Source organism: Clarias gariepinus, chromosome 24 (assembly GCF_024256425.1).
Source record: "Clarias gariepinus isolate MV-2021 ecotype Netherlands chromosome 24, CGAR_prim_01v2, whole genome shotgun sequence".
In the NCBI taxonomy this organism is placed as follows: domain Eukaryota; kingdom Metazoa; phylum Chordata; class Actinopteri; order Siluriformes; family Clariidae; genus Clarias; species Clarias gariepinus.
Window position 1 is genome coordinate 9,367,030 of NC_071123.1, and position 18,483 is coordinate 9,385,512.

The window sequence follows — 18,483 nt, forward strand, 5'->3', positions numbered from 1 at the left end:
GACATTTCACACTGGAGGGCTATAAAAACTCTACTTTGCTAAATATGTCAAACAAATGATTTCACCCATTTAAAACTGGCAATGAAGTCCCTCCAAAAAAATCACTCCATAAACTACAACAGGGTTTGCAGAGTGGACACAGAAAAATGCTTTTGGACAAATTGTAAGGGTCTTTTCACATTAGAGGATTGTTTCCAAGAACACTTGACACCAAGGTCTGGTTTATTTTGATCAGTGAGAACACTTGTTCCAAACTCGGGATCGAGTCTGCTTGAAGAGCAGGTCTCGGTCAAGGGTCGAATTAGATTGCCAATTGCCCCTGATAATGGAATAGACCACTGTTTATACGCAATGTCATCAGTGTCTTCGGTCTCCACTGAAATTTGTGTGCACGTACTGTAGCATGCAGCAAACTCATCTTTTGATCTACATAGCCACAGCTGATTAAGTAGGAAGGCACGCAAGTGTTGCCCTTGGCTTTTCCCCCCTGAAATATCAATATCAGGCATAGTGTAAAAGTGTACTTCATTGTTTTCTCTTCCATTGATTTCCATCTCATTGAAAAAGTTGGATTAAAATCGCAAATTTTCAAAGTGTGTGTAAAAAAACAGTACCATTGTAAAACTCTGAATCTCTTGACCGATTTTGACATGTGCTTTGGATGTTTGCCTTGATGTAAGACCCAACCATGGCCCAGTTTCAATCAGATTTTCAGCTAAAGTGATCTAGTAATTAATGGACTCCATCGGTCCACTTAAATTCACAAGAGCCCCAGATGTCTTGAGGTAGGACTGCCCAAAAGGATTGCGTTCAGTAAACTGGTGCCCCAAAATAGGATCCTTGTTTTCCCTTAACTGGAACTAGGGAATCTCCCTTCCATGCAGATACTCAAATGATGTTCACAGAGCCCTGATGTCAAACCCAATGAACCTGACTTGGGATAATTGTAATAGCAAGTACACAACATCCTCAGTGCCCGGGGTTCACTAATACCCCTACAGTTAAATGCTACAAATCCTCACAGCCCCATAAAAGCAAAGCAAAAGCAACTGAAATGAGATGTTTGTCAGGTGTCCACAGACTTGGTGTAATTATTATTGATTGGCTAATCAAAGCATTAATAATTAAAAACCAGAATTCTTATAGATTTGAGATTCTATATTTAATAGAAAAAGTAATGCTCATATTCTTAACATGCAATGGCATTCAAGTCAAACCGGAAGTCACAAAAAAAAATTTCTCGTAAATGAAGGTGTGAAACCCATTGACATTTATAGAAGACTTTAAGCACAGTACAGTGATCTGCTGCCATAAAACTTTTGAATAATGCAAACATTTTAAAGGAGGCCATATGTCTGTGAATGACTATCCTGGCGCAGGTGGCTTAGACCCAACTCGAAGAAGAAATGCAACTGTCTGTGCAAACTGTACACACAATCATTCACAAACACCACTTGCATGTTGCAAAAAAATTGGAGGGGCGTCCATCGTTCAGCCCCGTTTTCATGTGATTTCCACGTTTGGGCAATTAAAGGAGTTCCTGAGAGGCCAGCGTTTTAGACATGAAGCAGGCAGTCTGATCATGGCAGTAGCGCAATGAGAAAAACTTGATGGTATGCAAGCACTAGTAGAAATACTGGGATAAGTGCATCAGGGGATTATTTAGAGAAATAAAGAGTTTTTATTCTGGTGTTATAATTGGTGTCAGTATTCTGCACAATAAGAAGTCCCCATTTTAAGTTCATATTGCATAATATGTTATTTGGGTAGCACTTTTTGTCCATAAATCAACATCCATTACATACGGACTTATTTGCAGTTTCCGTTGAGCCCCAATGTGACGTCGAACTCAGAAGAGAGTAAATTTAAATACACTGATACAGGAAGCCCACAAGTATTGGAAAAAAATTATATTTTAGAAGAATTCACTAGAGGAGACAACTTCCATAACATGAAAAATATACATCAGTATTTTGTCTTTGTACATTAGGCAAGAGAACTGCAGTAGTCTGTAGAGCAGGAATAAAATTAAACGGAGAGCAATGGGTTGTGGGAAGTAGCAGGATGGTGAAACACACACACACACCTTCTAAACATAATTCAACAAACTGCTCGTGAGAAACCTGCAGTTAAAGCATGCTTACCGAATTCTATCAAAGGCCAGACACATACCCTGCTCGGGAAAGGAATTCCCTTCAATAATGGGCAAATGTTTATGCATAACTCTTTTTCCTGTTACTAACCTTTTCTAAATATTGAAACTTGACAAATTCGTGAAACAGAACACACTACTCACACAGGTGGGAAAAGGGGCCGTTATTGCTACACCAAATTATCTTTAATAATACATTACTGCTGGTACAAATAAGTAAAAAGAGAGAAAAAAAAACAAAAGAAAAACAAAAAACATTGAGACAAGCCTGGAAGAGCACAGGAAGATTTCTCAACATCCCCCGTTTTGAGCTCTGGATCCAATGCAGGAGGTGCAACAAGCCAAGCAATTTCAATTGGAGGCACTTTTGAAAAAAAAAAAAAAAAAAAAAAAAAAAACTAAAACCTATGAGCTTAAACATGCAGGTATCACATCTGATGGGTTTCCTTGTCAACTGTCCCTTTGTTGAAAATTCACTGCAGAACCATGCACAGGTGCAGGACTGTTTAGCAGTACTTCTCTAGAGCCAAATCAAGGACTTGCCCCCCCCCCCAGTCCAAGCCCCACCCCACCCCTAATGTTAAAACCAATCCAACTGCTTACTGATTGTTGCAGAAATCATAATTTTCCATACTTTACATTATACAATAAATTTCTCTCTTCAATTCTCGCCAAGTCAGTGTCCAAACCATGAACACCAATAGCGCAAACTACCCTCCCTCCCACCAAACCCTCCCTCAAGTAACACATGCCGATCAAAGCGCGCGCACACACCTTTCAGGCTTGTTTCTTTCTACTTTGTCAATGTGAGGCTCATAAACAATGAAAATCTGCAAGAAGGAGGGAAAAAGGCCCTTTTCATTGCTACGCATCTCCTTAGACGTGGCCTGTAAAAGAACTGATGAGCACTACATGAGAAGCTGCTATGGGGAAGAAAAGGGAAAATGAACTGTTTTGGGTTTTTAGGATTTCTCTTTTTCTTTTTTACAGGACTCAAATTCTACCTACAGAAAGCGCTATTTATTTGGTACTAAGTGTTTCGCTGGATGGATACGAGGAGTCTTATATATTATCCGGTTTTATGTCTGTGCTATTTACAGGTCTTTACAATTTCTTTCCTGAATGTTGTATCAGTTCATAAACTTGCGTAAAAATGTGTAATCATCTTATGTTATGGTTTTTCTCTCTCTTTTTTTTGGATGTTGGCATTTGCTTGGCACGTTCCGTCCATATCTGTACGAGCCGTTATTGTTCTATTGCAGCGTATTGATGCCAGCTTGTTTCTGCCAACGCTCAATCAAGAAGAATCCGGCAATAGGGTGGTAGAGTGCAGGAAAACAGTGCCATGTTGTTTCTCGACTGGATACCTGGTAAAGACAGAAATAAAATTAATTAATTATATTTATTTATCATAAATAAATTGCATGTTAAAGTCAACACAAGCAAATGCTAGCTCTATGGCAGTGCACATTGCAAGTGGAAATTGATCTTCCCACACAAATCTTTTGTCCAATCAAGATCGTATTTTAACTAACAAAATAAAAGTACAGTGGAGCAAAAAAGTATTTAGTCAGCCACCAATTGTGTAAGTTCTCCCACTTGAAAAGATGAGAGAGGCCTTTAACTTTCATCATAAGTATACCTCAACTATGAGAGACAAAATATGAAAAAATACTGCCAATAACTGTCTAAATACTTTGTTGGCAATGACAGAGGTCAAACGTTTTCTATAAGTCTTCACAAGGTTTTCACACACAGTTACTGGTTATATTTTGGTTTCATCTGACCATATGACATTCTCCCTATCCTGTTCTGGATCATCCAAATGCTCGCTAGCTTCAGATGGGCCTGCCTTAAGCAGGGGGACACGTCTGGCACTGGAGGATTCGAGTCCCTAGCGGCGCAGTGTGTTACTGATGGTAGCCTTTGTTATTTTGGCCCAGCTCTCTGCAGGTCATTCACTAGGACCCCCGTGTGAGATTTTGGCTCACAGTTCTTATGGTCATTTTTACCCCACTGGGTGAGATCATGCATAGAGCCCCAGATCGAGGGAGATTATAAGTGGTCTTGTACATTTTCCATTTTCTAATAATTACTCCCCCAGTTGATTTCTTCACACCAAGCTGCTTACCTATTGCAGATTCAGTCTTCCCAGCCTGGTGCAGGTCTACAATTTTGTTTCTGGTGTCCTTTGACAGCTCTTTGGTCTTGGCCATAGTGAAGTTTGGAGTGTGACTGTTTGAACTCGTTATCAGTATAAAAGACACCTGTCCACAACCTCAAACAGATACCATTAATACAGGTAACGAGTTGAGGACAGAGGAGATTCTTAAAGAAGTTGTTACAGGTCTGTGAGAGCCAGAAATCTTGCTTATTCATAGGTGACCAAATACTTATTTTACATAGGAATTTACAAATTAATTCATTATAAATCCTGCAATGTGATTTTCTGGACTTTTATTTTGGGTTTATCTTAGGGTATATCTATGATGTATATTACAGACGTCTCATTTTTTAAGTGAATTGGTGGCTGACTAAATACTTTTTTGCCCCACTGTGTAAAAATGCCCTAAAACCTTCTGCTAATGAATCACATCTTGCTGGAGGACAGAAAATGAGTCATGCTTAGTGACTGATAAATAAGTATTAAAAAAATAATAACGTAGAAAAGTGAGCAAACATTGTTAGAAACCTATGCTCACTGGCCACTTCATTAGGTACAGATTTTCGACTGCTCGTTTACACAAATATCTAAAATCAGCAAAGCAGAAGCAATTCAATGTATTTATGCATGTAGCGATACACAAACTGAACATTAAAATGGGGAACGAAAAGTAATTTAAGTGACTTTGAACACAGCTATAATAGTTTTTCGGGTCAAACAGGCTGGTCTGAGCATTTCCAACACCGCTGATCTACTGGGATTTTCACACAACAATCTTTAGGGTCCACAGAGAACTGGTACAGTAAGCAGCAGTCCACTGAAAATGTCTTGTTAATGCCAGAGGTCAAAGGAGAATAGCCAAACTGGTCCAATCAGACAAAAGGTGACAGTGACTCAAATAACATCTTGTTACATCCTAGGTATATCAAGCATTGCTGACCATGTTCATCTCTTTGTGAGCACAGGGTAACACTATGTCTTAAAGCTAAAATAATCTCAAATTAGTTTCTTAAACCCAACAATGAGTTCATCAGGGCGCACAGAAAGAATTAAAAACATACATTTGACAGAGTCTGCAGAATGTCTTATTTTGAAAATGATCATCATATCTCCCATTCACTTCCATATGCACATTGCAACATATGATTCAAATGCTCCTAGCACACACTACAAACAATGTGGCATTAAAAGCATTATTGAAGCAACTTCAACTTTGCTGGATTAAAATCAAGCAGGAATAACCTGAAATCGTCACAAAAGCAATAAAAATCCTGTTCCCATTTCCAATAACCTAGCTTTAAGAGACGATAAAATCGATAATTATCGATAATGAAATTCGGTGTCAACGAATGCCGTTATCGATTAGTTGGGCTGCTCACGTCACTGAGGCGCGCGACCACAAGATGCACAAATACACACAGATACACAGCGGCTCGCGCAATGGAGGTTACAAAAGCGTCTGCAGGAAAAAGCGCGCGCCCCGAGTCCTCCAAGGTATGGGAGTGATTTACATTAAACGCCTCTAAGAAGACGGTAACCTGCACGCTATGCAAGACCGAGCTTTCACGGCATGTCATGCACGAACACTTAAAAAGAAAACATGTTGGTGTTACGGATGGCGAAACGTAAGCAGGGTCAGTAAAAACTCTCTCTTCATCGTGTAAAAGTTGAAGTGCTTTTAGTTTAAACTGTTTGCTAACTTCGGGGCTAGACCTGTTCACGTGCTACTCGCTAGCATCACATTGCGCATTGAGCATCACCTCATGAGCAATAGTGATTAGTTAAATGGCGCTATTTTAGATTAGCTTAATTTACATGGTGCGAATAACAGAATATTACATTTAGTGATTGTTGTGGTTTTCAGCGAATGCAAATAACAGTACATTTGTGACTATTAGATTTTTGCATTTCTACAGGTTTTTTTATAGTCCACTACAAAGTTAAAGATGTATGCATACATCATTTTATTATACAAAATTACATTATTTTAGCTGTTTATATCTTATCAATTGAATATATCAGTGTATTTTTTAAACTATATACACTCAACAAAAATATAAACACAACACCTTTGTTTCTGCTCCGATTTTTCATGAGATGGACTTAAAGATCTAAAATTCATTCCAGTTACACAATATTACCATTTCTCTCCAACATTCCAGGGTGGCCTTTTATTGTGGGCAGTATAAGGTACACCTGTGCACTACATGATGTCAGATCAGCATCTTGATGTGGCACACCTGTGAGGTGGGATGGATTATCTCAGCAAAGCAGAAGTGCTCAGTATCAAACATTTAGACTGATTTGTAAACAATGTTTGAGAGAAATGGTAATATTGTGTATCTGGAATTAATTTTAGATCTTTAAGACCATCTCATGAAAAATCGGAGCAGAAACAAAGGTGTTGTGTTTATATTTTTCTTAAGTATGTATGTATGTATGTATATGTATATATATATATATATATATATATATATATATATATTATATACTACATTTCATTTAAGATGTAAAATGTCCAAATTAAAGATTATTAAACTCTTTGTTTATTTTTATAAACTGTGTTTTATAAATACCACCTTGATTTTTTATTTTTTTATAGTTATAAGCAAAATTCTAATTAAAGAAGCGGTTAGGTTTTATCCGATTAATCGTTTAATCGAAAACATCGCCCAACTAATCGATTATCAAAATAATCGTTAGTTGCAGCCCTAATATATTATGCACTTTATTAATGCTTTGTTACAAGTGCGTGATGGCTGGTCCGTGGAAAACTTGCATATAGTTCTTGCATAGAACCGGTCCATGATAAAAAAAAAAAAAGAAAATAAAAAAAAAGCTGGAGACCACTGCAATAGAGCACTGCTGGGATGTGGGAGTCGCATCAAGAAATGTGTAGTTGACAAATCTGCAGCAACGCTGTGATGTCTTTGTCAATATGGACCAAAATTCTCTTAACAGTGTGCTGGAAACTCACTAACCCATGCCAAGAAGAATTAAATCAGGTCTTTAAAGCAGTTAGCAGCACTAATGGACTACATTAAACATGAGGTTACCACTCAGTGTCTGAACTCTGTGCTCCCCTGAACCTCTCCTCCCCTTTAAACAGGTTACTCATGACAAAAGCTTGGTAGGTAACCACAAAGTGACTAACAACTTGTGAATAACCAATCAACTTTTATTGGTTTCTCACTGGTGAATATAAAGCTTAGCAAATAAAAAAAAAAAAGTCATGGGATAGCAGCTATAAAAGTACATGGCTAAAGTTCAATGCTTACCCTGAAAATTGTGACGCTACAAGCTGCTGGATGAATATCAGTCAAAAGCCGTCTCTTGACTCTTTCGTACACAACGGGCAACTTTCCTCTTGAATTCACCATGTCGGTCCTCCCTCCACTCTTTCTGAGATGTTTACAAATACACAAACAAAACACAGTCTTTCTTAAAGTTAAAAAGTGAATAAATTGCTCTTACTGCATCAGACTTAAGAAGTGACCCTGTTTCCGAAGTTTACGACGGGAGACTTACTGCTGCGTCCACATTAGCAGGAGACTCTCCATTAGGATCAGCTAGCATAGAGATGACGCTAATCATGATGGTTTCCACCGTGTGAATGGGAAGCCAACGTTCCTCTGGCTTTTCGTAGCCGTATTTGTCCTCCCCTGGCTCGTGCAATATAGAAATACAAACATCGCCGCTCTTGTCAACTGCAAACAAGAACAGGAAATTAGAAAGCATGAACTCTGGGGCAGTGTAATTAAAGGTGTGGCTGGATACATCAAAGACCCTTTCACATCAGATCACTGACAGCAGCGACACACAACTGTTTACACCTAGAATTATGCACGCTTCTCCAGTGACCACTTAGAGAAGGAAGGATTCTATGCATATGTATTACACCTGTCTTCTACTGTTTATTTATAGGGAGAAATTCTATCACTTGGACCTGTACAAGCTGCTTCAAACACATTAATCAAGTGCTAAAACTTATAAATGAAAGATGAGATAACGACATGAAAAGCAGCTATTTTAATGTCTTACGGCTCATCATTCTATTTCACACTCCAAGACCACACCGTAAATTCAATACTTAAAACTGTTTATTTATACCGTTCTTAACTTTTAAAAAGACAGATTTTATATATATATATATATATATATATATATATAAAATATATAAAAAATATAAATATATATATAAAAAAAATATAAATATAAAAAAAATATAAATATATACATATATATATATTAAAAAAAAATATATATATATATATATATATATATATATATATATATATATATATATTTTTTTTTTTTTTTTTTTTTTTTTTTTTTTGCCACTAAAAGCGGTTTGTGACTCTGGTGAGGGAAGGAGACATAAATGTAAAAAAAAAAATATATATATATTTTTTTTATATATATATATATATTTTTTTTTTTACATTTATGTCTCCTTCCCTCACCAGAGTCACAAACTGCTGTGTAAGCAATTCACTGCATATGATACAGTGTATGGCTGTGTATTTGACAAAAATTTGAATGTAAAGATTGGGGTTGCAAAATGTACACATTTTTCTTATCCTTTAGTGAAGAATCAGCAATAAACAATAAATCAATCATTAATAATGATTAAAGCACAAATCCATCTGCGAATAGCGTGCACACATCAGCTGTCTGATTTAAAAATTTTTTTGAAAACAGGATTTTAAAACCAGAGCAAATGGTTTTAAGACAGAGCTCTCCATGGAAAAAAAAAAAAAAGACTGCTTTAGTGATCTCTAAATTGATGCAACAATCCACATCCCCTTCAATCATAGAAACCCAATGTTTAGTTAAAACAAGTTATTAGAGATTGTGTAAGGATGGCCAGCAAGGATGGCTAAACTAAGATTAGCATACAGCTGAGCTGTCAAAGTTAGCACTAGAGCTGTGAATCTTATTTATGTTTATTATGATTTGTCTCAAGTAGCTATATTTGACATGTTTTAGTATTTAAAAAACTACTAAAAGTGTCTAAAATGTATGACTTGCTGATAAACTTGATTTATAAAACCATCTTGCGTACAAAGCGATAATCCCATTGAAACCAATCAACAATTAATTGAATGGCATAAATAATGAAATTGCACAGATCTAGTTAGCATGCTGCACATAGCATTTCCAGCGGACTGGGTATTCTACTGTAGCAACCCCTTGCTGGGAGCAGCCGAAAGACTAACAACAACAACACATAACATAGTATATATTGGCTGGTGTATACATCATACAAGTACTGTAAACACGGCACAGTCGTTCCTCACCAAACGTGACAGTAGGCAGTGCCATCTTCAACTTTTATTACCTCACAGTATGACAATGTAGCTACATTTGATTACCAGATCATCAGTTAGGTGGGAGATGTATGCGGACAGAACATATTACACATTAAAACAGAATGATTACACTAGGGCTGCAACTAACAATTATTTTGTCTATCAATTAGGTGGGAGATTATTTTTTCGATTAATCGGATAAAACCTAACCGCTTCTTTAATTTGATGTTTTGCTTATAACTATTAAAAAAAACATAAATCAGGGTATTTTTTATGTATAAAAAAAACTAAATTATATTGTATAATAAAATTATATATTAATATTGTATAATAAAATGATGTATGCATAAGTAAAGCCACAGTAAATTACATTTGAAAACGGATTTGCTAGTCAACTTTGTAGTGGACTATAAAAAATTAAATAAAACTGTAGAAATGCAAAAAGCTAATAGTCACAAAATGTGGTTTTCAGCGAATGCAAATAACAGTACAACAATTACTAAATGTAATATTCTACTGTTAATCACACCGTGTAATTTAAGATAATCTAAATTAGCGCCATTTAACTAATCACTATTGCTCATGAGGCGCGCTTTTTCCTGCTGACGCTTCTGTAACCTCTATTGTGCGAGCGGCTGTGTATCTGTGTGTATCTTTGTGCATCTGTGCATCTTGTGGTCGCGCTCCTCGGTGACATGAGCAACCCAACTAATTGATAACGGCATTCGGTGACAACGAACTTTACTATCGATAATTATCGATTTTATCGATTAGTTGTTGCAGCCCTAGATTACACATTAAAAACTTGATCGTGAAGTTCTTGTGTTCGTTCTATAAATGTCACGGCTACGAATATGTCACATTATGCAAGCAGGTTCCCCAGGCAGCATGGGTAACAACGGGTGTCAAGATAAATTAAAAGTATAACACTAAAAGTAAATTTTCCCCCCCAATTGTCACACAGATACCAGAAGGATTTTAAAACTGATCTATTTTTAAAGTCATAGCTTTTATTAATTAAATAACAGACAAACAGGTCACTTTTTTTATGCATGGAGTTTTCCCGTGCTCTTTAGAATCATACTAGATTACATTTACAGAGAAAAGAAAAAAAAAAAAGAGAAAAAAAAAGAATCAAGGGGTACATAATTCATCAATAAATGAAAACTCCGAAAGGAACCGAAAGTTCTCTTACCATTTGGGTGCCATATTTCTGTAATAAATTTCATTTTGGGAGGCCTGAGAGGATAGTCTTTGGGAAATGTGAGATGGGCTTTAAACACTCCGCCTTCACTGTAGACAAAAATAGGGGTTTAGAAAGAGAGTTGGGTAATGTCTATTGTTGCATCTAAAGAATCAAACATTTATAAAAGGAAAACCAGCAGCATTTGGCAAACTATTTGGGACATTCAATCTACAAACATGTGTTTTTTACCATTGTAGGAATTATTTAAAATTTCCAAAGTTGTATATCTTCAGATTTATTTTTCCCCCCTAGATATCTGCATTCTACCAGAGTTTGGACTTAAAGCAATTATCTTAATATAAAGCGCAATCTAAGTAAACTACCTACTTCAACACTAATTATTCAATTTTCTTATACATTTTTTTGTTTTTGTAAACAAACAGCACTAAGCATGCAAAAACGACTGCTCGACTGTCCCCACTCCCCTGCGATCACATTTGTTCTCTGTTCTAGGGTATACTTGCGTACTTATACTTTAACAGAGCAGGTGGCAGTATGCACCTATTTGGTTTGTGAGCCACCATTAAACATGGGAAGAGGAGAATGAGGAAGTTAACCATCACACTATGTCTATTATTGATATTCTGGAAAAAGTATCAAGAGCACCGCTCTTCCCACTTTATCAGCTATGGCCGTGTATGTCAGAGGATGAGACTCGGGTACAATTGGCTTCCATATCTAATTTAAGCCCAATCCCAAATCTACCCCTTACCCCTACACTTAACCCCACCCCTCTGTTTGGCTCGTTCACGTGAAGGGGTAGGGGTGTATCATTTCTCTTTTGGTTGGAGGGGTAGGGGGAAGGGGAAGGGCCAGATAGCCCCGCAAACAAAGATTTTTCGGGACCTCACTTCAAACGAAGGGCTAACGAAATTTTCAAGATGGCCGCTTACTCGAGCAAGCAGACCCATAGATTTAACGGATTTTTGCCATTAATAAGGATTTTTATGACAAGTTTTCATTATATGTATATTATTTTTAGTCTTGTGTTTGTGTTTATGGTGATGTTTTGTAAAAAAAAACGTTTGCAAAAAAACCGCTAAAGTTTGCTAGCGGATAGCACCGTTTGCGCGATATTACAAAAATATATTTTTATGTCATATACACTTTACTGCATGCTACAAACAAATATGAAAGTTCAGTAGCACGGCAGTTTGCCGAGCTTTTGATAACGGATTGTTTGTTTTGCTATACTGTATGTGTACATGTAAATGAACGGATACGTATGATGACGTATAACAGTGTTGTAGTGGTGTCCCATTTCTTAGGGGAAATATTTTAACCCTTCCCACTTCGTTTTAAGGGACAAGGGGAAGGGGCGAGGGGTAGGGGTAGAAAATAGAATTGGGATTGGGCTTTAATCTGTCTGAGAACGCTGTACTGTGCCCAAGACCACCTCTTTAAGAGGACTCTGACATGGTTCCCGAGCCTAGATTGATCATGTGTTCCTGGAAACAATCATGGGGGTGCTAATGTAAAAACACCTGTAAATAGCCATTTATTTCTCTCCAAACTGATATCTGACTGTTAGCATGAATGCTCATTGAGTGTATATGTGGTTTAGGTAAAAGTAAGCTTTAACTGGATGCTTTACCTGACTTTTGATAACAGTCAGAAAAGTTACTCAATATTATATTGTCTGATCCCATAAACTCCCATTAAATCCAGGATAAAAATTGTACTTACTAAAGTGTATCAGGAGGACCAATGATTAGCACTTCCCATCTGTAGAGGTCATTATCATCTATCAGCCCTGCAGAGAAGCCTTCAACTGGATTTTTATTTAATTCTGAAAAAAAGAATGATAGAGAAATAAACGCGAGTTTCTGGTTGTAACTGAAGAGACACACACTTAAACAGTGTCAGTTATTTGATAAAAACATCCTTGTGCACACATCTTAATCAAAAGCTTATCAACATGCATATACTGTAACAAAAAACATCACCACAAGGTGGCAGTCCTTTTCTTTTGTGTTATGTTAAACTAGAGCTGAAGAAGGGTGTCCGTGGTGCTGTTCTAATTAACCTCCATGCTAAACTTTGTCCTCAGTTATGGACAGTATATGGAATAATTGTTGTATTTCATATCCAAGTCATGTATGACATCATAAATGTTGCATGTTGTGCTGTGGATACAGGGCCTGATTGGCACCGACTGAATTCCTTCGGTACCATTGAATATTGATGGACGCAAAGGTACCAGATTTCTATAGCCAAGGAGTACATCTCATTAGCGCCAGTAAACCAAACAGCATACTTTAACTGTCTCTTCTGCATGCTTACAAAAACTGAATTAGAGGACAATATAAATGTGAACTTATGTTTGGATTTGGTACTTGCTAAAATATGAAAACAGTGCCAAAAATTGTAAAAAATTAAAATGGGCCATATTAAGTTAGAGACATCAATGATATGCAGACATATACAGGAACCATGATCACTTTATGGTACATAGTAGAACAAATTTTAAATTACTTAAGCAGACGCTCACAAAAAGCATAGGACTGAGGTTTAATACATAAATCCTGTACTGATTAAAGTGAAATCCATGAAAAACTTTAAGACTATTAAAACAATTACATTTATTTTAAAATCAACTCGATTTATTTTACAAACTAAAAGGATTTCTTGTTAACTGCAGACTATGTAGCTACAGAAAGGAAGGTGGTCCACACTCCACTCCGTCCAAGTTCTAAACATAGCCAGTAATGGAAACTGCAAATCTGATTTCAGATCAGTATGAAAGGAGCTCAGGTTCCTGTTTGTGGCCACACAGCAATTTAAATGACTGAGCTGGAGTCACAGTGTGTAAATCTAAAAGCAAAGTGGTGCCTGATTGTCCGCATGAGTTATGAGTGTCAGGCTGGCATGGACTTCTGCATGTGATCTACTTAGAAAGCGCAGCAAAACAATAACTAAAGGAGCACAGATGAAATAATTGGCTGTCTGTGGTGTCTTTTATAAGCAAATGAATCATACAAGTGTGATCTGAATAAACAAAGCATCATCATCTAGAAGAAACAAACGTTTGAGGAAAAAAAAAAAAAGTTAAACATTAGCAGTCTAGTCAATTTAACTACTTGACTTGTTTTACCATTACATCAAGGCACAAAAGGAAAAGACGTGCATGTAAAATCTTACTGGCCTTTAACTGACTTGTTAGTTCTAGGGTAAGACTATTACATAAGGCATGGAACAAGCTAAAGCGGACGCAAAAACAAAACTGTATACAAAGCAAATTCTAGTGAAAGTATCTACACATTTATAAATTGGCAAAATGACCATAACACCAAACTAATATCCAAAACTAACTTTTCTGTTTTATTAAGTTAAACTTCTTCACATTCTTAAGATGTGTGCAAATAGACGAAATTCATCTGTGCTGAGATACAGGTGTTTGTGCAAGTGTCGCTTTCGCCTAAATCTAAACTATATAGCAAAAAAAAAAAAAAAAAAAACAGGGAATTTGGCAGATACGTGCAATGTTAAGTCATTACTCGACCTAGGGGGAAAATACCCAGAGTCACATAAGTCATGTGACATTTCAACAAACAGCTAGATAATTCTTTATCACATTTATTCTGCTTTTTCAATGCATTTCTTCTCTAGAGAAAAAAAATGAGTGTTATAATTCACGTTTCCTTTACACCTATTTCGTAACATGTACACATCTTAATGTCCTGCTGTCTGACTCCAGAGCTAAGCAACACATCTGTTCCTGGTGTGCCTTTGCTTCCCTTTGGCTGCTCAACCAGCAAGTCTCTCGAAACATGAACAAGATTTTAAACAAATGAAGTAGTGTGTAGTTCGACAAGCTTTTCATGAGCATATCAACAAGGGGTCAACAAAATTAAGAAGTCCGGACTTCACGTTTTGCCAGCACCCGCGAAATTTAGCCTTTTCTGCAAAGGGAGCTAAAGGGATATGTGCACTTCACGCTCTGGTTTCTTAACCACCATGCCAAATAATTTCTTAAAGAAAATATATTACTCACATTTTGCTCTCATCCTCTTATGCAAATCGATAGAAGATAAACTGGATAGGATACCTGCTGCATGTTACAGAAGACATTTCATACTCTCTCACTGCCTCACTTCTCATCTCTGAGCTCATAACTACTCACAGAGGGTTTCACTCTATACAATTCTCCACAGCCCCACAGATCGTTTGCAGATTGAAGGGGGGTGGGGGGGGCACTGCTGTACCATAAACATCACACGAGCATGCAGCGAGCCCCCAGATTAGCCAGGAAAAAATGCCTTTTGTTACTTGCCAGTCCAGCTGAGCTTTTAGAGCACAAGCAGGGTTAGTGAGTTCACCATGATGGTGCTAAGAGAAAGCAGCCATAACACGATCGATTCAAATCCGCCAATCTGCTCTAGCTGGAAAGGGGACGAGGCAAGCCACCCAGACGCTGTCCTGAGGATCTTTTTACAGTCCTTGAATGAGGAGGATCTTTGGATTACTGCCAGAACAGCCTTGGAGGTGCTTACTCTCAGCTGTGAACATTTGGCACGAAGCAAATGTTCTAGCTGCCTGTGTATGTGAGTGTGTTTGGAGGGGGTGTTTTATGCTGATTCTAAAGGGCGGGGTATGGGGTTTCTTAGCAAACATTGCACAACACTTACGAGCCAAAACACTGCGAGTAAAAACAGTTGGGAGAATCTGGTTTGTGTAAGCAGTCAGTTCGGTTTTGAAGCAAATTTAGCGCAAGACAGTAAGATTAAGAATAACGCATCAAAACCACCGAACGTGATTTTCTAAACAATTTTAGTCCTATTAACATTCCAAAAATACACAGGCAATAAATGCAACGTTTCACCCCCCCAAAAAAACTTGACTCGTGTAGGGTTTTCTGCTTTGCAAAATAACCTCTAGTCTTATTAGATACCGCCCTACTTAAATGAGAATTTCTGACAAAGTTTAAACGCACTATAGATAAATGTTAGTCTTTCGGTTGTTCCTGTTGAGGGGTCATCACCTGATCTACACACAGCTTGGCATAGGTTTTACACCGGATGCCCTTCCTAACAAACCTCTCATTTTATCCAGGCTTGGGTTTAGATGCTCTAAGTAAATGCAGCTGCTAAACGCTGTACATGAAATGCATTGACATGTGAGCGTACACACTTTTCTTAGAAATAGTTGTTGTTGTAGACTTGTGACAACAATGATGAGGACAAGTCTTGCTCTTGTCTCACTGTAACAAACCTTGAAATGATTGCATTTTGAGAAACCTAACGTGCACGTCATGGGGCTAGTGAGCTGTCACTCATGCATCAGGGTAAAAAAAAATCGTTAAAAAAAAGTCCTGTTCACTGCTAGCTTTGGACAAAAGATTAAAGTATAAAAAGCATAACACGACATGAAATAAAACTACAGATCTAACCAGGCCAGGGAGTGCGTATTATACTGAACACTTCCAAACACGTCTAATACGCGATCAGATTGCTGATGTTGCTCTGTGACCCCTTGGCTAGTATCTGGCTAACCGAGCCTGCTAACTTTAGCCTGCTAGCTGAAGGGAAAAACAAAGGGATATGATTACCCTGCAGCATCTGCCTTTCACACAACATGTCGGCCATTAAACACAACAAGAACATACCGTTCCCATGGTGTAAAGTGTCACTCTTAGTTTAGACAAAAAACAGGTAAAAAAATGAGCGAAAATAAAAAGAATGAAGAAAGGGGGGAACGCTGTTAGCTTGGCGTCAATACATGAGCAGTCATGCTAACATGCTAGTCAGCGTTGACTGAGCAACGCTGCCGGCCGGCTGAACAGGCCAGAGAGCCCGTGTAACCTTTACATGCAGAATGAATTTAAATAATATATATGTCTAGTCGCGTCAACACGACCTTTTACAGAGTGTTAAATATTAATTTAAAACTTTAAGTAAAAGATAAAATTGAATAGGCTGGGAACTGAAGTGCGAGCGAAGAACTAAATTAGGTAGCTTAGCCAACACGCTATACCAGCTAGCTTAGCCACTTTCCTTTAGCTCGCCAGCAGTCATTGTTGAATTACCTGCCAGCTGTCTCCTGAGCAACAGCGCGGACTGGGGCTCCGTCATCGTTAAACCTATTGCACTCTGATTTTAACACGCGTTCGGACTAAGCTAAAGGGGGGGGGGAAGCACAGGCTGTAAATATCCGTTGCTGTCCGTGCGTCTCCTCTACTCCGTTTCGCTCAACATTCTGCTCCAAGTGCGCGCATGCGCAGAATCTCTAGTGAAGCCACGAGAAAAGAGAGAGCTCGAGGGCACTTATGTGCTTTGCGTTTTGCGCATGCGCCTAGCAATACGGTTCAATTTATAAAAAAAAAAAAGTAAATAAAACTATTCAAAAATTTAATTTCGGACCCGTTTAAAACTGATATTAGTGTGTCTTTGTCTGTACAACGCAACTATAGGACGCATTGTATAACGCAACGCAGCAATAGGGCTATGTACGACGCAATAATAGTTTGTTCCTTTGCAAAAAAAAAATTCAAAAGAAAAAAAAAAAGAAAAAAAACATTGTTGCGTTGAGGTCAATATCAAATCATGAGAGTCAGGGATAAAAGGTTATGTGGTGAAATGCAAATCAACAATGGCCTCAGAAGTGGGGTAATGAAACTAAAGTGAGACATTTGTACTGTATACAGAAGAATGTTAAACGCCTGGTTAAGGGAAGGAAGCATTTAATGGCTTTTTTTTTTTTTAAGGAAGACTGGACTGGGAAATACTCGACTGGAGATTGCAAACTATAGGTGACGATAATGCAACTTACTGGCTGCCAACTGCTGTAAAACAAAAAACAAGAAAAAATATAATTGCAAGCACTGATGAAGGGCCAAAGCACCCCGTGCCACTGCCACCCGGGGGCACCACACAACTTGTATTGACACTATATAGGGCCTAAATATTTGTTGAGTGTGTTGAGTGTGGGGGTGAACAATTGTAATGTGTGTGTACTGTATAAATGTGTGTGCATGTGTGCGCATCTATAGTGCTTGGGCCCTAAAAATCCCTATGAAACATTTTAAATACACACACAAATACGCATATTTATATTTAAACTGTTCAAATACGTAATTAAATATGCATTATGTCATAGTTAGCTGTGACACTACACACTGTATTGATAAATTAACTCTGTGAAGTAACAGATGCTATTAAATCTTATTTGTGCTGTCACGTCTGTTAACATTTAGTTCTCTTAGTAATTTAGACCAACTTCAGTCATGCAGGGTTTAAAAATGTAGTGAATAGAAAGTAAAAATTTTCTTTTGAACCATAGTAATTAAGAGTGAAAATTTTTTGTTTTACTGTTATCTTTTTTTAAATGAAATTAAAGTAACTGTACCTCTGACTAAAATGTATAAAGCATTAACATTTTAAATGATGTTGATGATTAAATTATACTTAATGTCTTCTCAAATATTTAAAAAACACACAGATGAAATCTGCTTTATTGTCCCGGAACCAATGAATAAAACCATGTGAAATTATAAAGGTTAAGAAAAAAAATATTTAGGGTATGCAATACAGTGTGCTTTAAGACAATGATTTTTAACTCTGGTCAAGGTGGACTACCTGTTCCTTCAGGACTGGAGTTGAGAACCACTGTT

At 37.4% G+C, this 18,483-nt stretch overlaps 1 protein-coding gene across 1 annotated transcript; it reads right to left on the minus strand.

Annotated features, from left to right (window-relative positions):
- Positions 1-1,895: 1,895 nt before the first annotated feature.
- On the minus strand, positions 1,896-17,092 carry ube2g1a (ubiquitin-conjugating enzyme E2G 1a (UBC7 homolog, yeast)). Its single transcript, XM_053485767.1, has 6 exons — positions 16,900-17,092; positions 12,561-12,663; positions 10,824-10,921; positions 7,845-8,023; positions 7,595-7,718; positions 1,896-3,519 (listed from the first exon to the last, which is right to left on the minus strand). The coding sequence occupies exons 1-5, from the start codon at positions 16,943-16,945 to the stop codon at positions 7,632-7,634; spliced, it is 513 nt and encodes a 170-aa protein (XP_053341742.1). The 5' UTR covers positions 16,946-17,092; the 3' UTR covers positions 1,896-3,519; positions 7,595-7,631.
- Positions 17,093-18,483: the final 1,391 nt, after the last annotated feature.